Here is an 18,848-nt window from a genome sequence, read left to right as displayed (position 1 = left end):
GTTTCGCTCGCGGAGCTAGAGAGAGAAAAAAAAAAAAAAAAAAACGGAGGGGGTTTTGGGGGTTTCTCGGGGCAAGTGATTAGTTATTTGGCAAATTATGTTGTTACTTCACAATTTCTTCGATCTCTCCCGCGTTTCGTTCCTTCGTTCTCGTTGCTCGCACCCCATCCTCCCTTAATTTTATCGCTCTTTTTTTTTTTTCCAAAAATCGCGAGAAAAAATATTTATTAGTGATTTTAACTTTCCCTCCTTCTCTTTTTTTTTTTTTTTTTTAGAAAAGAAACGTTACTTCTCAATGCCCCATATCTCAAAGATATTCCTGTCCAGTTTTTCATTTTTCTTTTTTTTTTTTTTTTTTTTTTTTGCTCTTTTTCCCCCTTTTCTTTTCTTTTTTAAATTTTTCTTTTGCGTGCCTTTTTCCTTGTATGTGTGTATATGTATACGTATCTTTCTCTCTCTCTCTCTCTTTCTGTTCATAATCGTGAACACTAAGCCCTCGCCATCCATCCAACCCACCAGTGCTCGATGTTTTTTCCTCGGCAATGCACCTATGGGGGCCTCGTATATAACGGTTTTTTTATTTTCCTCCTTCCGTCTAATCTCTTGGAGATTAATTTCCATCCCGTGATTATCCCGCTTTTCGTCGTTCTTTGCCACACACGCTGTTATCGCGGTTCGCTTGTATTGTATTTCACAAATTTGTATTTATATATAAAAGAGATCGAAAAAAGAGAGTGAAAAAAGGGACAATTTATTCGACAACAGCGTATATGACAGCGTATTCGTGCTTAAAAAATTTGTCGTTCCTTTGGCCGCAGTTTTTTTTTCTTTTTTTCTTTTTTTTTTTTTTTTTTTTTAATGGAAGCATTGTGTCTCAAATATATTCGAGCAAAACCAAACTAGGAGGGACGTTCTTTTCTCGTTTCGACGACAAATATATAGTTTACGCTTGTTAAAAAGGGAAAAAAAAAAAAAATGATTGTTAGTATCGCAAACATGTTATGTGCAACTAACACCTCGCGCGCGATATTTTCGTTCGCGTTTCTACGTCTATCTACGTGTGGTTCCGTTCCAACGTTCCTCCGTTCCACGAGACGCGAAACTTCTCTCGAGCATTTCCAACAGCGCCAAGGACACGTGTTGTGTTCTCCTAATTTCCTTCGGATAAATAAATAAAAACGAAACTTTAAAACACGTATCCTTGGAACTTGAAACGATCTTTTTTTTTTTTTTCTTTTATTTTTACGAGTGGAAGAAAATAGGGCGAAGAAGAATACGGCGGTTACGATCGGGACTGGCCGTTGTACGCGTTATCTAAATTGACAAGGACATCGATATTGTGCATGTGTCGATGCGCGCGTCTCGCTACTACGCGTCTGCTTCTCTCTAACGGTCTAGCTCTAATTAATTATTAAAAACGAAGCAACGAACTGTGTGGACTTACTATGCTACTATGACTCGTCTAAATTGCTCTCTAAAGCTTTCTTCTTCATCGTGTGTGTTTGTGTGTGTGTATGTACGTGTATACTTTTCAAAATCCAACATTTTAATCCGAATCTAATCATCGAATTAAATCATCGAGACTACCAAACACGAATCTATGTACATATATATATATAGGGGAAAGCGGATGTTGCTCTTCCTAAACGTGTCCTCGCTCTTCGAAAACGGAAACGGAAAAATCCTGCGGGTAGAGATCGGATGGTGAGAGTGGTGAATAAATGCCGTGATGCTTCGTTTCGAGGCAATTGCGACAGACATCTCGACGAAATTCTGGCCTGGAATCTCTGGAAAAACGGTGTGTCCTTTCCTTCTTTCCCTTTCCTTTCTCTCTGTGTTAATAATAGCGACACACCACTGCAACTGCTCAGCCGACACAAGCATGCAAATTTTTTTCAAACAAATTCTCTACTGTCCGATTTTTTTCAACCACGCAGCCTGCATCAATCTCTCTGTATATCGTGTCGTGTCGTGTCGTGTCGTGTCGTGTCGTGTCGTGTCGTGTCGTGTCGTGTCGTGTCGTGTCGTGTCGTGTCGTGTCGTGTCGTGTCGTGTCGTGTCGTGTCGTATCGTGTCGTGTCGTGTCGTGTCGTGTCGTAACCGTGTCGTATCGGTGTCTCGATACACGCGTACGTGTTCGAACAACCGTTGTCGATTAAAATATCCTCTCTCTCTTTCTCTCTCTCTTCCTCTCTCTCTCTCTCTCTCGCTCGCTCGCTCGCTCGTCCAAATCGTTTAGTAATCGACGAATTGAATTTTTTTTTTTTCCCTATTTTGGACGTTTAGAAACGTTTCATTCGTTCGACAATGGTTCTTCTTTTCGTACTCGCGTATCTTCGATATTCAGTCTTCCATATATATATATATATATATATATATATATAGAAAGACAGAATCTCGAGAGACGAAATAAATGTGAAAAAAAAAAAGAAAAAAGGGAGAGAGGGAAAGAGAGAAAGAGAGAGAGAGAGAAAGAGAAATAGAGAGTGGAAAAGAGAGATAGAAAGATAAAGAGAGAGAAAGAGAGGAGACAAAGAAAATCGTAAATGTCCCGACAAAGGAGAAATAAACAACGAAGATACGGAAGCTAAAGTCGAAAGACCAAAGACCATATTACGATATAAATTCTTGCGAAAAAAAGCCAACTTTTATTATAAAACTTTTGTTTCCTCCTTGGACAAAGTGGTGATATGTGTGGTGTACACACACATACACATATACATATATAGATGATATGTAAATGTAATATGTGCGTGCAACAACGATCTTCCATTCCGCCTCTATCTACGTACGTCGTTTTTTTTTTTCTTTTTTTTTATTTTTATTTTTCGAGAGAGAGCTACCATCTCATCTCCCCCCCGGTTACTCGTCTACTACGTATGTATGTATGAAGAATATATATATATGTTCGATACATTACTTTTCATCGGCATGCCGTAACATAATAGCAATAATATACACATATATGTGGTATATAAGTAATAATTAAGTATAAAATATCGGCTGCTCGAAATGGAACAAAAAAAAAAAAGATGAAAAGTGAGAAAAAGTCTGACCGTCGGATATATTTGCTTCGTCTCTCCTGTCGCGATAAAAAGAAAAATACATCTCGTCAATCTCGAACGATCGTTCGAATGGTTATCTCGTAACGTACGCGCATGCGCAAAGGGAACGAAAACCTCGCTGCGCATTCTCTCTTCGTTTGTGCCGAATGGACGGTTAGTTTTCCGTTACAGATCACGGTAAGATCCACGATAAAAATCCCACGCGCAACGTTTATTTTATCGATGCAATCATCCCGAAATAATTATCCCTGTGTCGAAACATGATGAAGCGAAATTCGAAACTGTCCGATTAACAAATGCGAATCGGTATGTAGACACGTTAAAAATATTGTTTCGCAAATTCTATCGTCTCGAAACCCACAGAAAACCGTTTAAAATAGTTATCGCTAAAATCCGGGAAAGTCGTTAGCGATCGTTGGATGATATATATATATATATATATATATACATATACATATATATATATCGGTGGAAAGAAAGAAAAAACGTAGTAGATGGAAATGAAGAAATCAAGGTAATCCCAGTGATAGGTATCAGGGAGAGAGTGTCGAGAGAAAAAACCCAATGAAGTTATACGCAAACAGCTCGTATTTTTAGGGAAGGTACCCAAAGGTGCATCTGTCGGAAAAAAACAACGTCTGCTTCGTGCCCGCATCTCTCGACGATTATTCCTTCGTACGTGATCGTACGGCTGGACAAATGGCTGGCTTTTCGTTTCGAAATTGGAAAAAAAAAAAAAAAAAAAAAAGAAAGAAGACTCGTAATCGAAAAAAGTGGCGAATAACAGTCGAAGAAAATTGTCGAGGGATGTCGAGCAAAGGCGTACCGAGGTGGTAGACGAATTGGTAGTAAAATAGGTGAAATTTTGGTGAATGGTGAATTATTTCGACGTTATATTCAAAACGTATATGAGGTAATGAATGAACGAGAATGATAATAATATATGCATATACATATATCGGATCGAAAGGGGGGGGGTGGCGGGGCGGGGTCTGAGGGTCGGGCGAGGGGGGGGGGCGGGGTTAACCGAGGTTTTTCTTTGGTTGTATATTATGCCACTCTAATAGTACTACGAGAGAGGTTGGAAGGAATGTCCCTGGGACCTGATTAGTGTGCGGGGGCCTGGCAATCCTACCTTGAACAGTTGTACGCCAACGACGGCGAACACGAACTGCAGGAGGCTGGTGACGAGGACTATGTTTCCGATAGTCTTTACCGCTACGATGACGCACTGTACTACGTGCTGGGTTCAACATTAATCATAATATAGATTCGCTCTTTCACAGAAATCAGATTACGTGTGCCGATTAATTTTTTTTTTATTATTATTATTATCGTCGGACATCACTCGTCTTTTTTTTCTTACTTTACTTTTTTTTTTTACTTCTTACGTCTCGTCTCTGTTTTTTCTTTTTTTTTACTTTTTTCATTTTTTTCGACACTATTTTTCGAGTCGCAAAGGAAACTAATAAATAAAAAGAGAGAGAAAAAAAAAGGAATTATCCGTCAGATCCGTTTTTTTAAATTCCATTTTATTCCAATTTCCTCTGCGACCCGAAAATTGAAATGCACAAGTAAAAAAATCTCTCAAGCACGTACGCGTTATTGTAACGCGTCGATCGTGCGTGGAAATTCTCGCGCGAATTTTAAAAACCGCGGCTCGGTTCGAAGAAATCGAAACTGAAGGTGGAAAAAAAAAAAAAAAAAAAAAACAAGAAAGAAAAGTCACTTCACTCGTGAAAAAACGTTACAACTACTACTGTTTCGGGGTTAATGCTACATCTGTATCACGATATTATCCAGGCTCGCCCGTTTTTTTTTTTTTTTTTTTTTTTTTTTCTTTTATATATATAAACGCAGAGGAAAGAAAGAGGAAAAGAAAGATACCTTCAATCCCTTGGCGCGGTTTATGGCGCGTAGAGGCCTCAACACGCGCAACACCCGAAGAACTTTGACGACGGAAAATGCCCCGGAGCTGGAAACGTTAAAATCCAGATAAAAAAAAAAATGTATTTCCAATATTTTTTCAATCGTTCGTTCGATCAAAGAGGGGAATGGAAGAATTCAGCTTACCTGAAAGACATAGAGATGAGGGAGGAGCACACGACCAACAGATCGAGCAGGTTGAACGCCGATCGACAGAATGCACCCTCGTGTATTATGAAACCGTAAGAGATCATCTTCAAACAGATCTCGATCGTGAATACAGTGGTGAAGAAATAGTCGAACTTCTGGAGAACCTACGAGCAGAAGAACAACACGAATAATTGTAATTCCAAGGAGAAGGATCCATCCTCTCTCTCTCTCTCTCTCTCTCTCTCTCTCTCTCTCTCTCTCTCTCTCTCTCTCTCTCTCTCTCTCTCTCTCTCTCTCTCTCTCTCTCTCTAACTGTGTGTGTGTGTGTGTGTGTGTGTGTGTGTGTGTGTGTGTGTGTGTGTGTGTGTGTGTGTGTGTGTGTGTGTGTGTGTGTGTGGTGTGTGTGTGTGTGTGTGTGTGTGTGTGTGTGTGTGTGTGTGTGTGTGTGTGTGTGTGTATTTGCGCTCTCTCTCTCTCTCTCTCTCTCTCTTACTAAGTTTCTAGAAGAGGAGGCGCGTAAAGGATCTTCGGCCGCCAGCATAGCCGAAGATATCATGATGCACACGAGGATCACGTTGCCGAAGGTGCTGTGATTGCACAGCCAGTGGCAGAATATTCGAATTCTGAAACACGAGGAGGGGGGGGAAATGTTGAAAATTTTTACATTTGTTCGATTTTTAAATTTTATTTTAAATTTTATATCATTCGATTCGAATATATATATATATATATATATATATATATATATATATATCGAGTATAGGTTATGTCATACCTGTTCGTTTGGGAGAAAATGAAGAAAGCCGAGCCGGCTGGAATCGGTTGTTTCTTGGTGGCCATGTTGAATTCGGACATTCGTCGTGGCCTGGCCGATACTCCTTGCTCCGTTCCATCGTCTGGGCCGTGCGACAATTTTTTCACGAAAAATTATTTTATCAGATAAAAGGATAATGTAATATACACTTGCGAGATATATTCGAAAGAAAAAAAGAAATTTTTACATATAAAACGTTCACCGTGCATTTCGTTGTGCTCCACCTCCTCCTCTTCCTCCACCTCCTCGTCGCTTTCTATGTTCAATCGTACCTTGGCGTGAGTGTTCATGTCGTCGCTTTTCTCCGATCTTAAATTTCATGTTTTTAATTACAATAAATAAATAAATATATATATATGTATATATTGAAATTGTGAGCGAGGCTTTTTATTTATTATACGCGATAAAATACACTTATATACGTTTCAGTGTCGACAGCCGCCTCGTAATCCTCCATTGTCTCGTTCGGATCGTGTTCAAGATCCGTTCCCCCACCTTCGTCCTCGCCGCCGGTTCCCTCACCGCCGTCATCGCCTTGCTCGCCGCTATCCTTGTCCCTGGTAGGCGAGGCGCTGTGAGATTTGTTTTTCTCCGCCTGAAAAACCGACGAGTCGAAGTCTTTTAATCGAAAGACGAATAATCTATACGTACGTTTTTTCTTTTTTTCGATCGAACGGACGAGAGAAGAAGTTTCGATTTATTAATAACGTCGGGAAGACGTTGACTCGATGCCCTATTTAAAGCGAAGAGAAACGAGAAACCTCGTCCCGTGGATCGTAGGAGAAATTTGACGGGAGCAGCGAGGCATGATCGACCCCTCGGGCCCTCGAGGTTATTACTCGAGAGTTTATTATCGATTTTTCATTAGTTTATCGAAAAATCACGAACGATTAAACTTTTAGCGCGAAGCTGTACAAGCCAGAGGCGTGTGTGATTGGGTCGAGGACGATGATACAACGTTCTTCTTTCTTCACGAGTTTCGCGTATTATGACGAATTATTCTATGTGTATATATATTTATGTGTGTATGGACGTTCATCACGAAATATTGCGAAAAATGCAGAGAGAGGCTGTCTGGTGGGATGAATACAGGAGCTAACAATGAGACAACGTTTCCAGATACGTAATTGTTTTAATTTCCAAGTATCGGTATTCGATTGCAGCGACCTCGATTTCACGTGCGTGTATCTGACTCGTAGTTGGGAGCGACGAAGCGTATCGCGATTAAAGAAGATGGCACCACAGTTTTCAGCGATCATTTTACCGATCGCGTTTAAATCAATATAGTCGTTGTATTAAAAATCATAGGTGGTTCGAATAACATATATCAAGTGGATAAAATTCATTTTTAAATTTAATTTCCAAGTATCGGTATTCGATTGCGGCGACCTCGATTTTACGTGACTCGTAGCTGGGAGCGACGAAGCGTATCGCGATTAAAGAAGATGGCACCACAGTTTTCAGCGATCATTTTACCGATCGCGTTTAAATCAATATAACCGTTGTATTAAAAATCATAGGTGGTTCGAATAATATATATCAACTGGACAAAATTCATTTTCAAATGTGCGAAAAGTAATTGTTAAAACAATGTAATGTGCGTCACGTTAAAATTTTATATGGCTGTTTTCGAACGTTTAACGGATTAAACGAAACTAATCGGATAATTGATGGAACACATATTTCAATAGAGAAATATTCTGTAAATATTTATAAATTTCGTAAAATTTTGCAAAACTAATATCAAAATTAGTGTTTATGGATTAATTTTAAATCTATTTTGTATTATAATATTTCTGTCATTATTTATTTATTATTATTTTTGGATATAAGCAATAATAATATTCTAAAATTCTTTGACAGTTTTCTTATTTCTTTCAATCTTTGAGCGACGTGTCTTCTTACAGTGTTTCTCTCATTTATATAATTTTCAGTTTCATTGCTTTTATCGTTATTTTTATCAAGTTATCACTGTTATCATATCTGATCCATATCTATCGGTTAATTTATAGGATATCTGTTAGCAAATAGCCATAACTTTTTCCTTTAACATCCGTTTCTCTAGAATACCATTTCCAATTCTCATAGTTCAGTTTATTATACGTTTGTCAAATTCGAAGCACCTTAAGTTAATTATCTGCAACTTTTTTGCTGCATCTGCCACGATATTCTATATTTTTATATTTTTTTTATTCTGTATCCAAATAAACCCAATATTAGTGTGCTTTTATATACATTTTTAATGAATAACGTCCTCTAAAAATTAAATCTCCTTATAAACTCAAAATTAGGGAAAAATAATTTTGTCCAGTTAACTCCTATTATTCCAAATGTGTTCTTTTAACCTCAAAAAGAAATTAACGCTCTATTCGAGCGTTCCTTGTCAAAGTTTTCAATCCATTTTCCAACTAAAAACTTTCGAAAAAAATTTACCCTTTCAAATAGAGCGAAAATACTCTTAAAACGAAGCAATAATAACAATAATAATAATAAGAATGATCTCGCGGACGACGATTAAAGCCAAGGAAACTATCCGTGGTAAAATTAAAAATATTTGCATCGCGTGGAAACGCCGCCTTAGATGACACGGACGCTTAATTACGACACGTCAAATATTTCGCAAGGTATAAGGTTTATAAGAAGAGGCGAGAAAAAGTCGAAGCAGCCGTCAAGGATGGCGTCGGCGTCGGCGTCGGCGGGGATGCCGTCGCGGCGTCGTCCATGATTACGAGCGCCTCCCCCCCCCTTTCCCCCTCCTCTCTCTCTCCATCTCCCCTTTGAAGAACGACAAAACGACCGGCATTCTAATTTTCTTCGATACGTAAGGACTAACTAAGCAAGCAGGAAACGAGCAAACGTTTATTCGCGCGCGACGCCATGACGGCTCCTTCTCTTCGGTCTTCCGATTCTCGAACGTTTTTTTGGATCAAATAAAATGGAATAAATATAATTTTAATCAATGATACGGTATTCAATAATAATAATAATTTATAAGATTAATTAAAAATATTAGAGTGTCCCATAAGTTTCTTTTTTTTTTTTTTGATACGAAATGAATAATGTGGATCTGCTCTATCATCTTGTTCCATCTCTCGTTATTCCAAAATTGTTTATTTGCTATGATATTGCTTGAGGTGGTTTTTTATTCCGTTTACTCGGATTGGAGAGACGTTTATCGAATTTTTTTTAATAACAGGAACAATAGAGAACAAGAATGTCCTATTTAAAAATGTAACAATTTTTCTCTTACGATGCAACATGCACATTGTTTTGCATTGTTTTTTTTAATTTATCAAACTGATCTCAATATTTTCCAAAATTGCTTGAGAAGAGAGCTCACTTTTCAATCCCACCAAATGGATAGAAGAATTTTGTTCGAAGCGTTCTCGATGCACATTTTGATACAAAATCCAAGTCTCTTCAAAAAAAAGATCTCTTTCGTGTCGCTGGAAAAAGAAATCATACGTAGAAACAGTCAATAGTTGCGGAATCCAAACTTCACATATTCCATCTTGGCTAGAATTATTCATCCATTTTCCTGGAAATGTTAGTCCATTGCACACTGTATCGCGAATTTTCAATGAGCAATTGCTGAAACAATTGCTAGCTCTGAATCCCTTAAACCAATCGCGAATGACCGATAATAATTGTAGCATCACTCTTGTAAACAGTACAAATTTCTCGTCCACGGTATCACCTTTCTTTAAAGCACAACACGCCCCAAATGCTTCATCACATCGAACAAAAATGTAGAGAAAAGTTTAAAAAGAGAGCAACGAAACGTACTTTAAAAGAGCTGAAATGAGATGCCATAAACGGCTGATAGACAAGTCTATAAGTTCATATAAAAATAACCAGTTAAATTCATTAGAACTAGTGTGGTAAGGAAGAAACTTATGGGACACTCTGTTATAGAAAAGAAATCGATGGAGAAAAATATTTTTTTCAGGAAAATAAAAGAAAAACTCACCTCTTCCTCCGCTTCCTTCTCGATGGCAGTCAACGATTCGGCGTCCGCGAGGTTGTCAACAGCGATGGCCAAGAACACGTTCAGCAGGATATCTTTCGTATTTGTTTGGTCAAGGAACGGTTTAACGATCTTTTTTTCGTCGCTAACGGTTTGTTTTTATTGCCGTCCGCGATCCTTTTCCCGCGAGCTCGAAGAAAGAAAAGGATACAATTACCGCATATAAACAGAATGATGAAGTAGAAACAGGCGAGCATGCCGAAGCTCGAAACACCGCCGTACGCTCTTATCCCGTCGTACATAACGGCGTTCCAATCTTCGCCGGTTAATATCTGTGGACACAGTGAAACAGAAAAATGAGAATACGAAGCAGAATTGAAAAAATTGTTTGAAAAAAGTGGAATTAAAAATCCTCGAATAAAGTTTACTTTAATTCGGTTAAAAATCCTCCTTCTTAAATGATTCTTATTCTTAAAGTAAACACTTTATTCGTAAATACTGTTAAAATTTCGCTCATAAGAAAGAATTAGAGAGAGAAAAAATTACCTGAAAGACAGTCAGCAAACTTTGCCAAAAGCTGTCGAAATTGTGACGAGGTTTGTTCTCTAAAACGTTAAAATTGAATTTTCCGCCGAACACCTGTGAAAAAAGAAGAGAGAAAGAGGGAGGGAGAGGGGGAAAGAAGCGAGCAAACGGACGAGCAGTAGTTAAGTAATACGTAAATAAAGATTACGAATTATATTATATTACGTATCCGTACCTGCATACCCAGCAGGGCAAAGATCACGATAAAAAGGAAGAGCAGTAGCAACAGAGACGCGATCGATTGTATAGAGTTTAAAAGGGAAGCCACCAAATTCGACAACGACCTCCAATATCTACAAGATTGAATCAATTACTTAAATCTACTATACATATATATATATACGTACATCGAATATATATAATCCGAGGATTATAAAAATTTACTTTTAAAGGGAGAGAGAAAGAGAGAGAGAAAGACTTACTCACTTTGTCACTTTAAATACCCTGAGTAACCGGACGCAACGGAGAACGGAAACGCCGAGCGGTGGCATCACGTGAGTGTTCGTCAGGATCATCTCGGTGATCGAACCGATCACGACGAAACAATCGAAACGATTGAACAACGAGACGAAGTAACCCTATATGATAACGAGATAAAAAGAGAGAAGAAAGCAGAAATTTTTTTTCTTTTTCTTCTCGTCGACTGAAAACTATTTTTTAAAACGTTCGAGAGGGAGGGGAAAACTTACTTGGAATCCTAAGCTATACATTTTCAGCATCATTTCCATGGTAAACAACGCGATGAAAAACATATTGGTGATTTCTGGAATCGAACCGAAAAAAAAAGAAAAATAATACATGTATACATATATATATCGTATATATACATATACATACATATAAATAGAAGAGGAGAAAAATTCGGTTTAATCTTAATACCTTGAAAATCGTCCAACCAATGAGGTTGATTGTAGTGCTCGGTCGCAAGAACGCCGGTATTCAGGAAAACCAATACTATGATCAACCAATAGAAAACTTGCGACTTGACGGCTTTCCTGCAGGCCCTTCTCATCCTTCTGTTCACTCTGCGAATATTATTAATTCGTTGCGCCGGATCGAATCGTATTATTGTAAACACTTTATATATATATATATATATATAATGCTTTCTCTATTCTATTCTCATTTAAGTGTTTCTCGCACGAATCTCGATTCACGTGAATTACAAACGAATAAAAATTCTTTAATATTTCTCTATTTACCTGTCGAAATCCAGCTTTTTCCTTCTCCACAGAGATTCCTGTTGCACTCCTTCCTCGTCGCCCTCCAATTGGTCCGTGCTCTCCATCTCGCTCTGCTGTTTCGCTGCACACAAGATTTTCATCGATTTTTATCGATTTTCTCTCCCTCTCCGCCCGCCCGCCCCACTCCTTCCCCATCCCTTCCCTCGAGACCCCCTCTTTTCTCTTCTTTTCTCCCTCTTTTTCAACTCAACAAAGGTGTACCCACTCTTCCCATCCTGCATTTTCGGCTCGTCGGTCTCCGGCTCGATGTCCTCGGCCTGCGTGATCCAATCCAGATAACCCCTCAGATCGTCCTCGATCTGCTGTTTCTCCCTCAATTTGTGGAAGTCGCCCCTCGCCTTCGCCTTCTCCCTCTCCTTCGAGAACTCACTGGATTGGAAAAAAACGTTCGAATTTTCAAAATTCGATTTTTGGGAGGGAGAAGAGAATTAATTTTACAATTTAATAGGAAAAATGGAAGATGTTTAATACTAGATTTTATGCTTGAAAATTTCTGAATTTATGCAAGTGTTATGTTCTTTGAACGTTGTATATTGGTCTTTAATTGATATAACAAATATATATCTGTATTCGTTTTCTCTGGAATATTTATATATTTTATTATTTCTAGATAGTTGTATATTTTTACGAAAATTTGACGGGTTAATTTATATAGATCAATTATTATGAAATGAAAATGAAATAACAATGAATAAGAAAAAACAACAAGCAAATAAATAGATAAATGATTGAACAAGTTGTTTACAATTGTGATACAATAATGAATAATCCCTTGAATTTTACAGAGAAAAGAAGTGATTTTTGTAAATTGAAAGTCTATCTTATGTTGTTTTATAATAACAAATAGATTGCTCTATGAAGTGAAATTTAAATAGCTGTAGTATGTTGACTGCAGCATAATAAATTGTCTTTTAATTGAAGAATTGAATTAATGAAATAATAACTGAATTATAAAATGAATTTAAATTTTTAGTTAAAATTCTAAAATTTAATTATGGGAGGATAAGACTCTATAGAATTTTATTTATTAATTTATTTGTATTATTTATAAATAAATTAGTAATTAAATTTGATAGAGAGGATTTTGATAAACTTTAATAAATTAATTTTGATTTGAAGATAAATTTTGAATTATAATTTATAATTAAAAGAATAAATTATCTTTTGTTTCTATTTTTCACATAGATAAAGATATTTGCGACCTCGAATTAAGATAAAAATTAGGCAGTAATAAAAAAAAAAAAATAAGTGCCATTTGGAAGCTCAGGAAAAATTAAGATTTGAATTTTTCAAGACCTATGTTTTCACAAAACCTATTCAAAAAAATATATTTTTTTATATTGTTACAATTTTATATTGCAAGTCTTCAAAAGACGTAGAATTGATAAAAAAAGAATAATAAAAAAAATTATACAAAGACAAGGAAGAATTTGACAATGAATTTGAAAATTATCACCGTGAAAGGAAAAAAATGCGAATTAATTTCATATATTGAAAATGAAATAAAAGATAATGAAAAAAATTTTATGAAAGCAGAATCTTTTCCTTCATATGTTTTATAATTGTTTCTAGATTTGGCAGATTATCATATAAAGAGACCAATAAATTGTAATGCATTAGAGTAAACAAAATTCGAAAAAGAATTTTCTCTTTCAATTATCTGAACAATACAATATTAGCTTCAACAATTCAGTGTCTAACTATATTTGCATTAAATCTAACAATTATATATATACATCCAAGATAGAGTTTACATGTAAAAAAACAATAGAATAATAAATAAAAATCCATATCCTTTAAACAAATAATTTACAAAAAAATTGCACTTCAATATACTCAAGAGATGGATATATATCAAAGAGACGGATTTCAGTAAAAAAAAGAAAAAAAAAAAAGGATTATTATACAAAGAGACCAATAAATTGTAATAAATTGGAATAAACAAAATTAAGAAAAAGAATTTTCTCTTTCAATTATCTGAACAATACAATATTAGCTTCAACAATTCAGTGTCTAACTATATTTGCATTAAATCTAACAATTATATATATATACATCCAAGATAGAGTTTACATAAAAAAATAATAAAATAGTAAATCATAAAAATCTATATCCTTTAAACAAATAATTTACAAAAAAATTGCACTTTAATATATCCGTCAAAGAGACGGATTTCAATAAAAAATCCTCTTCCCTTCGCCGTAGAAATCGATCTCACTCACCCGGACAGCACACCGAGAATCAGATTCATAACGAAGAATGCCCCAAGTATGACCATAGAGATGAAATAAATCCACTGCCACGAGCTTCCCATCGCGTCCTCGATCTGGCAAAAAAGGGGGGGAGGGGGATTGTACGATAACGATAACGACGAGAAAATTTGTCATTGATCGATCGATCGATCGATCCATGATCGGCCACTCACGTTGTAAAGCACCTCGGTCCAACCCTCGAGGGTGACGCATTGGAAGACGGTCAACATAGCCAGGCCAAAGTTGTCGAAATTCGTGATACCCCAATTCGGCCCCTCCCAAAACTGCTTGCTGCAATAATAATCGGATCCCACGTTGTCGCATTGGTAACCGCCTGGCCCGCATGGCACCGGATCGTCCATGATCGCATCTGTAAGAAAAAGAAAAAAAAAAAAAAAAAATACCACGATTGGAAAGCGTTGGAGCGGACCGAAAATCCATCTGCCGCTCCCTCCTTCGAGGAGCGAACGGTTGGGAGAGAGAGGGAGGGGAGGAGCAAAGGCTGGGCCAACGGCTCAGCAGCGCGTCAGAGCGCGTTGGACGGCGTAATTGGCAAAATTCTCGTGAATCAGCTGTTTACCACCGAGGATACTAAGAATAATTAGAAACGATGTCAGTTTTGGTGAATCATGCCTGAAAAGAGCGGCGATGCAAATTCAAAAGAAAGGATTTTTGGCTTATTAATTAATTAATAAGCCCCCCTCCCTCCCTTCCCCTCATCACGATTCGAAATTCGATATATATATATGTATATGTATACTCACCGGTCATATTGTGCCTGCACGTTTTGTGCATCTTGCCGGAGAAGAGCTCGAGGCCGATGATGGCGTAAATAATGATGACGAAGAGAACGAGGAGAGCGATGTGGAGGAGGGGTATCATCGCTCTTAAAATAGAGTTTAGGACCACTTGCAGACCTGCACACACAAGAGATCGACACATCCATTCGTCACGTCTCGTTTCTTTCTTTCTTTCTTTCTTTCTTTTTTTTTTTTTTTTTTTTCCCTATTCCTTTCGTCTCTGTCGGACGAGTCTTATTATTATCTCTGTTTCTGTCGCGCGCGCGCGATTTTACGATCTTACTTGGTACTCCGGAAACCAGCCTGAGCGGTCGTAGCACCCGAAATGCCCTTAACGCTTTCACGTCGAAACCTTCCTTCATCAGCACGGATAACACCGTGCTCACCATTCTGTAAAATAATATCGAGAGAATAATAAAACAGATCCGTTCTTCTTCCTGCGAAAAAATTATATATATATAGTTATTTTTGTGAAAATGTGAAATAAGAATTATGAAATAATTCTGTGTTTGCAAGAATGTAAAATGATTTCGAATCAATTTTACTCTTTTATGTATTTTTTCGTTCGAGTTTGGTCGGGATTTTAATCATGAATAGAATTAATTAATTAATTAATAAAAAAAATTGGATATTTTTATCTTATATATATATATATATATATATTGATTAGTCGATAAAGTCGAAAATCGATTTTACTTACCCTATCACTACTATCGAGAAATCTAATATGTTCCAGCCGTTTCGAAGATAAGCCCCGGGGTGAGCGACGAAGCCGTAAGCGATGATCTTCATAACGCACTCGACCGTAAAAATCACAAGAAATATATACTCTATTTTTTCCTGAAACATAGAGAAAGAAAGTAGCGACACGCGAGATACATTCTCCCTTCGATGTCACCAACCAATCAACTTAAGTCGATGTTAGATTCAATTCCCCTGAATAATTCCGGAGAGAAAGTCTTTTGTTCGTCCGTTTATTTACCGACCGATTCGATCCCTTCTCGATTTCGTGTCTCAAACATCGTTCGGACAGTCGCTACTGTACGACCGCGACATATACCGACGGAGTGTGTACGTATATATACTCGTACACTCGCCACTTATTCGCCGCGTGCGAATTATCAATGGCCGATCAACACCGTTTCACACCCACTTGTCCGTTGTACGCTGTTCTTGGCACACGTTGGAGTGAATATCGGAGTGGAGAGGACCCGTGTGACGTAAATTTTCCAACAAGGAAAATCCTTCGTTGAATAACGAGAGAATTTGAAATTCGTCGCGTTCAATGATCCGCCACGGAATCAACGAACAACATCGTAGAAGAATATTAGAGAAAGAAAAAAATTGCGTTTGCGAATTTTTGTGCGAAATTTAAAGGAGGAATTTTATAGAAAAAAAAAAAGAGAGAGAAGAAGAAGAAGAAGAAAAAGAAACGCGGCTAGTTGGCTGGCGTTCGTCCGTCGAGAAGTTTTTTCTTATATTCCGTGGATAGCCTTGAAACGAAACTTTATGCCTCTCGAACGTATCGAATGTTTTTTGCCAAAAGTTTCCGGTCTGACGCGGCGCGCAACCGTTTTACTATCTACTCTATCTGGCTGCGGTAAACCCGTGGAAAAAGGCCAACGGTTTTTGGTAAAACGTTTTATACTTCGTCTCGGAGGCTAGGTCTTAACGTATTATCTATCCGAGGGAGAACCTTTTATCCATTTTCCGGAACACGGGCTCGTTAGTTTCGATTCTATCCGAGCTTGAATTTCGAACCTCTCGAATTCTCGTACAACGCTCTTTCGACAAATTATCCTCGACTTGTTTCTTTTTCCCTCTCTTTCAACGATCGAACGCTTTTTCTTCCTCTTCTCTTAATAATTAATTTCGCGCTTTTCAGCCGACCAGCGATCGATAAAAACGGAAGAAAAAGGAAATACGACGAACGAGCATTGTAAAGAGAAAACATTAAAATGGATGGTTTGCGAACCGGAACACACACACGATCGCTACGAAAAACAAACGGCATGGTACATAAAGGCATGGTCTTTTCGTTCAAATTGTATACATATATATACATATACACATGTATACACATATTATATACACATTGTGTACTACATATACATATACATATACACATGTATACACATATTATATACACATTGTGTACCACGTGAATCATATTTTCCAATAATAGCGAGGAACGCGATAGGTGGCGATGTTAGGAAGATTGAGCAATTATCGAAGTTTCACCTCGAATAAGTTTCATGCCATCAACCCTATCTCTCGGACATGGTGTTTATTCATCGATAATCCCGTGCTGGTTCGACGAACGGATCCGTTATTCCTATTACCTTCTCTATTATTAGGTTAATCGAACTTCTTTAGACGGAGTTGGATCAACGATATTTATTTCGTAGTTAAATCGTAGAAAGTCAAAAAAAAAATGGAGGGGGGAAAAAACAAATAAATCGTTGGATTGTCAAACGGAATTTCTTACGTTAGAAATTTTTTCTATCTCTTCCAAAGAAAAGACACGCAAAAGTATCGGAATTTTTTAACGGTTAACAACGAAGGGGGAGGGGGGGAAGAACAGATCGGAAGAGAAATCGATTTACTTACCAAATATTGGTTGGTCAAATTAGAATCGCCGTAGGGATACGGTGTGTAGACCGCAAGGGCGATGCAGTTGGCGAATATCGTCATGAGAATAAGCCACTCGAAAGGTCTGAAAAGTTGCGCGTGAACGCGAAACGAGTCTAGTTAAGGAAAACAGGCGAAGGAGTGGGGGGAGCGAAAGAAGCCGTTTCGTTCTATTCCGCGTTATGAGAAAACTTTTTTCTTCCACTTTTATCTCTCCCCCCTCCTCATCCAATCTTTATCTTTCCGCATAACCGATACACGCTTTCCTCTTAACATTCGAACGAAATTTTTAAATACGATAAAAATCGTAAAAAAATTTTTTAATCATATACATTTACATATTTTTATTTTAGTGGAACTCTACTTTCTTTCTTTGTAATAAAGAAAAAAAAAATAAAGGATAGATTCTTATTATGGGAGTTATCGATATTTATTATTTTTTAATAAATTTTTTTGAAATTTATATAAATTTAGCTAAAATATTTATAATTATATAATTTTAATTTACAAAATTAATGTTTTAGTATTTAAACTATTTAGCTTTTTAATTTAGGATTTATTAAATTGTTATTTATAACAATGTTATTATTTTTTATATTTTTGTGGTATTATAATGTAAATTTATTAAGTTTTTTAATTTTAATAGAATTTTTAGTAATTATTGTTTTATTTTATATTATTGGATGTGAAATTAATAGGTGATTATTTTTATGTAGGAGAGGAAGAAAGAAGAATTGAACCCGTTTCATTTCGACAACGATAAATGAGAAAAGGATACTTCCATTCGACGACGTCGATGCACATTTTTCGAAGGGGATTCTTAAGGGGTAAACAAAAGAGGGTCCTGTTTGGTCTGTCGGGCGGCGCTTTACCACCTCTGCGAGCCGGCCTTTTGGTAGCAGATTTGGCCGCGGCGGCAGCAGCGGCGGCGGCGGCAGCGGCACCTGTGCTGGTCCCAAGAGTCTGCCCCGTCTGAGACTGCGCGGTGGCGGCCTGCTGTCCGTCCTGGCCAGTTTCGGGGTTCCGGTGCTGGCCAAGGATGGGGGGGGTCGCGGCAGTCGGCTGGGCCCCCGCCAGCTCAGGGGGGCCCAACCCCGAGCCCCCATCCCCCCCCGCGCTCATCGGTCCCTCCTCCTCACCACCCTCCCTTCCTCTCTTCTCCTTCTTCTCCTCCCCCTTCTCCTTCGCTTTCGCTTACTTCCTCCGCCTCCTCTTCCTCCTCCTCCTCCTCCTCCTCCGCCTCCTCCTCCTCCGCCTCCTCCTCCTCCGCCTCCTGTTATACTCGCGTAGGCACCCTTCCGCTGCTCGACCACGCAGACGCCCGAGTAGACGCCTGACGACGCCGATCGACGCTCTCTCTCAGAGACGCCCCACCACCCGCTGCAGCTCGCCGGCATGCTACGGCACTGAGCTC

At 37.9% G+C, this 18,848-nt stretch overlaps 1 protein-coding gene across 8 annotated transcripts in view; it reads right to left on the bottom strand.

Moving 5' to 3' along the window:
- The window catches only part of LOC100578899 (muscle calcium channel subunit alpha-1), a 32,645-nt gene extending 14,024 nt beyond the window's left edge, over positions 1–18,621 (bottom strand). For 2 of the 8 annotated variants that reach the window (XM_026446355.1, XM_026446353.1), the window contains exons 1-23: positions 18,213–18,556; positions 17,414–17,519; positions 15,504–15,643; positions 15,087–15,193; positions 14,768–14,920; positions 14,177–14,373; positions 13,974–14,077; positions 11,957–12,120; positions 11,710–11,812; positions 11,387–11,532; positions 11,197–11,270; positions 10,934–11,085; positions 10,683–10,800; positions 10,469–10,561; positions 10,134–10,254; positions 9,926–10,017; positions 6,378–6,550; positions 6,158–6,264; positions 5,917–6,037; positions 5,635–5,764; positions 5,139–5,305; positions 4,953–5,040; positions 4,201–4,308 (exon numbers count right to left, since the gene is read on the bottom strand). In XM_026446355.1, coding sequence (XP_026302140.1) covers positions 4,201–4,308; positions 4,953–5,040; positions 5,139–5,305; positions 5,635–5,764; positions 5,917–6,037; positions 6,158–6,264; positions 6,378–6,550; positions 9,926–10,017; positions 10,134–10,254; positions 10,469–10,561; positions 10,683–10,800; positions 10,934–11,085; positions 11,197–11,270; positions 11,387–11,532; positions 11,710–11,812; positions 11,957–12,120; positions 13,974–14,077; positions 14,177–14,373; positions 14,768–14,920; positions 15,087–15,193; positions 15,504–15,643; positions 17,414–17,519; positions 18,213–18,556 — 3,108 coding nt within the window. 8 annotated transcript variants of the gene reach the window in all.
- Positions 18,622–18,848: the final 227 nt, after the last annotated feature.

The sequence above is a fragment of the Apis mellifera genome, linkage group LG2 (genome assembly GCF_003254395.2).
Source record: "Apis mellifera strain DH4 linkage group LG2, Amel_HAv3.1, whole genome shotgun sequence".
NCBI classification, from domain to species: domain Eukaryota; kingdom Metazoa; phylum Arthropoda; class Insecta; order Hymenoptera; family Apidae; genus Apis; species Apis mellifera.
This window is presented reverse-complemented; position numbering and strand designations above follow the sequence as displayed.